This window comes from Cebidichthys violaceus, unplaced genomic scaffold, assembly GCF_023349555.1.
Source record: "Cebidichthys violaceus isolate CVI_PGR_0920_01 unplaced genomic scaffold, fCebVio1.0.p SCAF_6, whole genome shotgun sequence".
Classification (NCBI taxonomy): Eukaryota; Metazoa; Chordata; class Actinopteri; order Perciformes; family Stichaeidae; genus Cebidichthys; species Cebidichthys violaceus.
In genome coordinates, this window is record NW_027176816.1 from 3,714,772 (window position 1) to 3,720,575 (window position 5,804).

Sequence of the window (5,804 nt, forward strand, 5' to 3'; positions counted from 1 at the left end):
CAAGTCTTAGGCATTAATATGCCCTAATAAAAGTCTCTCAGAAGCACAGAGGACATTGTGTGTGATGGATGAAAAGTGAAAAGAGACAGTTACCAATAATGTAATGTCATATTTCATACAATGAGGTGCAAGAGAAAAATGTGAGAGAAACTTCAACTGTTCTAGTTTCCTGTTTGATGAAGGCGTGTTTTATGATTCTGATCTATTTTTGCCCTTTGGCAACTTGCTTCCTGAAAGCAAAACCAGCAGACCTACACAGAGAGTCAGCACTGTTTACGGTTAGGAAAACGTATTCTAGGTAAAGAGTTCGCACGGGAAAGAGAAATGGATTTATTGTAATTCAAATTTTGGGGTTTAGAGGCAAGGAAGTTTGTATTTTCAGTGGATACATTGAGTTTAGAAGGACTAAAGGGAATTAAAATGTTTACTGTCAACCACTGCAAAGAAAGGCTCAGGTAAAGCAAAGTCCAGGTGGGTTTGTTTAGTTACAGAAAAATAACTCAAGTAAATCACATTTCCTGACGTGATGTTTGAACTTTGAGCTGTTGGCACATGATGTCTGACAGAGAGCGATGAACGAGCACCTGTTGAAAATACTGATCGTTGGCGATGGAAACGTCGGGAAATCCTCCTTTGTGCACCGCTACGTCCACGGACAATTCATCAAGACGTACAAGATGACAATGGGAGGTGAAGTTGCTTTGATTTTTCTGTGTTTTGTAGTAGAACGCGACTGTACAGTACCTTAATCTTGGTTTGGAACGTGTGTGTGTCTGTGTAGGTGTGTGTGTGTGTTTGTGTGTGAATATTTAATTATTGGTAAAAGCTTTGTCAGATCAATGAAAGGTTTACAATTTTCATCGGGGTTAGGGTTAATTGGATCAAAAACATGTTGCCAAAGAATATAGCCTACATAAAGGTGTTATTAGCATCAAGTCTCATGAAAAGACCAAAACAAACAGTGTTAGTCCTTCTCTAAATTATTTCTGACTTCCCTAGCCTCAGAGTAAGCCAAACATCAGCATGTTAGCATTGTCAATGTGAGCATGATAGCACGCTGCAACCTATCCTCATACAATGATTTATATATTTTATGAAAACCTATTTCTCATTTTTTGTTAGTAAGTATGTTTGTTACATAAAAACAATGTGTTTCTTACTATTTAGCGATGGGATCACACCAGCCTCTTCCTTGTCCTTTACAATTGCCTACAATGGCCTTTATACACCGAGGGCGTTTTTTTAAATTACTAAATATGTGGCACAAAGCGTTCCAGAAACAGTCAATGTTTCTGAGCTTTTCCACCACGTTTAAAGGTATTAACCAATTACGTTGTGCAGAACGGACAGATTCAAAATGTGCACTATAGGGTACAACAACAGGGAGGCTCCACAATCCAAACCAAGATGGCAAACTGTATTACTCCTTTCAACCATGACAAAGGCAACGTATCCCAGATCCATTCTTACCTCTCACAATAAAAGCCCTAGACAAATACACTGCGGAACGAAATTTACCAGAAGCACTCAGAAGCACTCAGAGCATTAGTTGTAAAGTTGTCGTACATTTACAGCGCTGCTGGTATGGATAGTTTTAATGTGAAATATTTGCAGGCAAGTATTTAGCATTTTTGTGTTGTTTATTTGTCATGCCCCCTGTGTGTAGAGGCCTTCAGAATGAAAGTCCAAAATTTAGAAGTAAATGATTACTTTTTGAGCAATATATATACGTCTATATAAGTCTTCACTTCTGTTTCAGTTGTCTCACTTCTCACTTATTTCCCATCACTTCTTCTATTTCTCTTTCTCTTATACGTATTTTCTTTATCTCTCTAGTGGATTATTCTGTGAAGCTGCTGCTCTGGTCGGATAAAGAAAAAGTCAGACTCCAACTATGGGACATCGCAGGTACAAAATGGTTGGTTGGATGGATGGATGGATGGATGGATGCAGATAAAGGGAACTATGTGTCTTCTTTCCAGGCCAGGAACGTTTCATATCCATGAACAGGATTTATTATAAAGGCGCACTGGGCTGTGTTGTGATGTTTGACGTCACCAGCTCGGCCAGCTTCCTTAGCTGTCGCCATTGGAAACAAGACCTTGACAACAAAGCCATGCTGCCCAATGGAAACTCCATCCCCTGCATCCTGCTGGCCAACAAGGTGATTTAATGCATTTGAATAATGAATAATGTATCATAAAACCCTTCTGGCTCAGGATTAATAAATTAGTTTTGTATTATAACAACATTATAAACTAGATGTGATATTAGTTTGGTGATATAGGCTGATATTTTTGTCACTCAGTGTTTCTATGAATTAACTTAATTAATCAACTATATTCATTGACAGACATTTCATCAAATGTAACCTTTTATTATTGTTCTCAAAAGAAACGTTACAAGGAGATCAAATCAATTCAAAATCAAACAGTTGGCCTTTGGTTTACACGAGGCCAACACAAATTCAACTGTAAATCTATTTTTTGTGTGTGTGTGTGTGTGTGTGTGTGTGTGTGTGTGTGTGTGTGTGTGTGTGTGTGTGATGCCTACAATTGATTTTTCTTTAAACTCACAGAGATAATAGTCCTATTTCCACTTTGGTTACAGACTGAAATGTCCCATTAAATGAAAACATTTGAATCTGCAAATAATGGATGACGAATGTCTATGCGAAGATTCTGAACCACTCACCTAATAACAACAAAATGTATTCCCGCCTCTCTTTCTCCCTGCAGTGTGACCTAGCTCAGCGGGTTGTGTCCGCAGACAGCATCGACAGGTTCAGTAAGGCCAACGGCTTTGTGACTTGGATGGAGGTTTCGGTCAAAGAGAACAAGAACATCGGGGAGGCTATGAGGTAACTCCAGAAGAGATCAAAACACTGAGTGCAGAGTTCAGATGAGGCAGTGTGACTAAATAGTAGATTTTACCATATTTGTTGTGACAAAACAATAGAAGGCCTTATCCTTATTAACCAACAAGAAATCCTACTCATAAATATGAAGTCTTTTGTGAATGATTAATAAAAACCACGCACACATTCATTCATCTTGGTCGGGATCACAGAAGCAACAAGGAGAGCTGAGAGTCCCTTTACCCAGATCCTTGTCCTGCATGGTCTCCTCCCAGTTGCTCACGCCTGGAAGTACTCTAATGCAAAAAGAGGCGACATAGTGGCATCACTCACTGGGAGCCTTACAGGTCCACCAAATGAATGCAAACATAGGCTTAAAGGAAGGGGAGCTTAAAGAGACAGGCACTAAAAGGTGTGTTTCAGACATAAGGTGAACACAGGTATATTTAGACAGACAGTATGAGAAAAATCAAGTGTGTTTTGAACATTAAAGCATGATAACTTGTTCTATGAGGAAACCAAAGTATGAGCCCGAAAATGGGCATGATGTGTCTTCTGTAAATGCTTTGTGAGTAAATCCTATATATTAGATGTGCTGGATTTAGGCTAAAGCAAACATAATCCAGGAAAAATATGTTTCCCTCAAAATGTAATTGACAATGCAGTTTCTGTATGGGAACATTTAGCAGTCGCTTCATATATGTGTCATATTTCCACTTTTCAGAGAAAGTGGTTTTACACCTGTTCCTTCAAAGCGATGCAATGTTAAACGCCTGAAAACAGTCAGGAAATTATAAGATTTGGCTTCATGGGGACATTTTACTTAGTGATTTTCAGTCGGTGGATTGCAGCATGGAAACAAGAGGATGCTAAGGCTTCTGTCTCCACTGTATGTTAATAAGTATTGTAGCTGACATGTTTGTCAGTGTATCTCACCCTAATGCCACTGAGACAAACGCCTGTAATTTAAGTGGCTGGATAAACAGATTCCTCAATGTGAAATATATTTTGATGATTCATTGAATTGAAGTCACTATATCTGTTGTGTTTTAGGAGATTGGTGCAGGAGATTTTGTCGGTTCAGTCCAGTCTGGACCCGCTCCAACCCGGACCTCAAGACAGCGTTTACCCTCAACTGGACTCAGAGTGCAACAGAGGAGCAGGCTGCTGCTGAATCACAGCGACAAGCAAACACAGTCAGGACTTGCTCATTATTTTAGATCCTCAAGTTGTTTGAGGCGTCACTGAGCACAGCACTTTACCCCAAAGTGCTTCTATAAGGGGACAGAAGAAGCACAAGGAAGTTGCCAGTGGAGGCATCCTAGATGTTGATGTATAAGTGTAGCTTGGTTATGATGCTGAGCAGATACTTGGTGTTCACGTGTGGGTCTTCATGGATCCAAAAAGTATTGAATCAACACACAAATCTAAAAATATATTTCAAAACGTATTGTAATTTTCATATTCTTTCAATTTGAGTTCATTTTGGTCAGTATTACTCCAGAAAACACAGTCACACCACTATGAGGGAAGGACAGCTAGGGGAGAGAGAGCCATGAAGGAACAGAAGGCCCAAAGGGAAAGCGTGAGAACAAAGTGTGAGAACAAGGTGTGAGAACAAGGTGTGCAGCATGTTCCGTACAGCCGCCAGGTCACCCCCCCCCCCCTCCCCCCTCCCCCCTCCCATTAGGCTGAGATACATGGTGTGCATTGCGTTCCAATACCCATATTAACATACTATTTTGTATGCAATTTTGAACACAGCTGTGGTGTTCCCATGCTAACAAGGGGTGTGTGTGCATATATGGTGTAAGGCAAATGGTGTGTAGGTGCTGCTGTGTTAGTGTGTGTCATACAAAGTCACATGGTTGTGCATGTGCCTTGGGGGCGTCAAAAGCTCACACACATGCTGTCGACATTCTGCCTTTCCTTTGTCAACATGACCCCGTGATTGCAGAGACTTGTGGGTAAATCCCCACTATTTTTAAAGCAAGACATGTTTAGAGCACATAAAACATCAAAAGACAAAGTGCAAGAGAAACACATCATAAAAGGAAATTTAAATACAATTTTAAAACGTTAAAAATATGTTACATTCCCTTTTCTAATAGACTCTAGGGGATAAGTACGAACACACAACAAAGTCAAAAGTAGAAGTAACAATTCAACAATATTTATTCAAATAAAAGGTTCAACAACATCCATGTCACAGGCAGAGAACAAAACCAAGAACTCCTCAGGCTTCCTCTTTTTATGCTGGGCCCCACTCTGTTGATCAACGAGCTTGAAATCTGTTGAACCCAAGGAGCAGCATGACTGACCTGCACAGCTGGAAGCCAATCACCTTATTGGCACCTGAAGAGGAAACAAGGGAGGGAGAGAGAAAGAAAGGCAGAAGGGGAGAAAGCGCATACACAGGCGCCTTGCCCCAGCCTGACACGTAACAATACAAGAGGATAGAAAATAGAAAACAAGTTCAAATAGAATAAGACAGCTTTAAAATACAAGAACAAAAGTTATAATGCAGTGTAAGAAATGATTCAATTAAAGGCAGCGGCACTCAGAAAAGTCTTCTGTCTGACTTACCGACTGTGGATATAAGCCTTTCATTGGCTACGTATCTCACGCAGCATTCTCCTCCCCTTCCTATCTATTTTACAAGGGCACCGTTGCTGCATCCGGGGCTTAACATTAAGACCATTGTGCGTAGTTAAAAGAAATAGGAACACGCCGGATCATTTTTCCCCTATTTCAGATTGATACTGTGTGGAGCCAGACCTGTCTTTAGTGCTGACACAGCGCTGTGGAGATAGGTGTGGCTATGCGAGACAGATCAGGTAGAGATAAACGTGTTTTGCCATTGTAAGCTAGCTAATGTTCCCTCGGATGCAGTGTCACAAATTTGGATTCATAATGGTAGGCTGTGATGGGTGAGGGTCAGCAAAAT

At 40.4% G+C, this 5,804-nt stretch overlaps 1 protein-coding gene across 2 annotated transcripts; it reads left to right on the forward strand.

Moving 5' to 3' along the window:
• The first annotated feature begins 235 nt into the window (after window positions 1-235).
• On the forward strand, window positions 236-5,425 carry LOC137889699 (ras-related protein Rab-7L1-like). Of its 2 annotated transcripts, none has more exons than XM_068733676.1 (6): window positions 236-471; window positions 567-690; window positions 1,837-1,908; window positions 1,983-2,164; window positions 2,739-2,860; window positions 3,911-5,425. In XM_068733676.1, exons 2-6 carry the CDS (start codon window positions 573-575, stop codon window positions 4,029-4,031), a joined length of 615 nt encoding a protein of 204 aa, XP_068589777.1. In that variant the 5' UTR covers window positions 236-471; window positions 567-572; the 3' UTR covers window positions 4,032-5,425. The 2 variants fall into 2 exon arrangements, with proteins under 2 accessions (XP_068589777.1, XP_068589778.1); XM_068733677.1 differs by having other exon boundaries at window positions 236-455.
• Window positions 5,426-5,804: the final 379 nt, after the last annotated feature.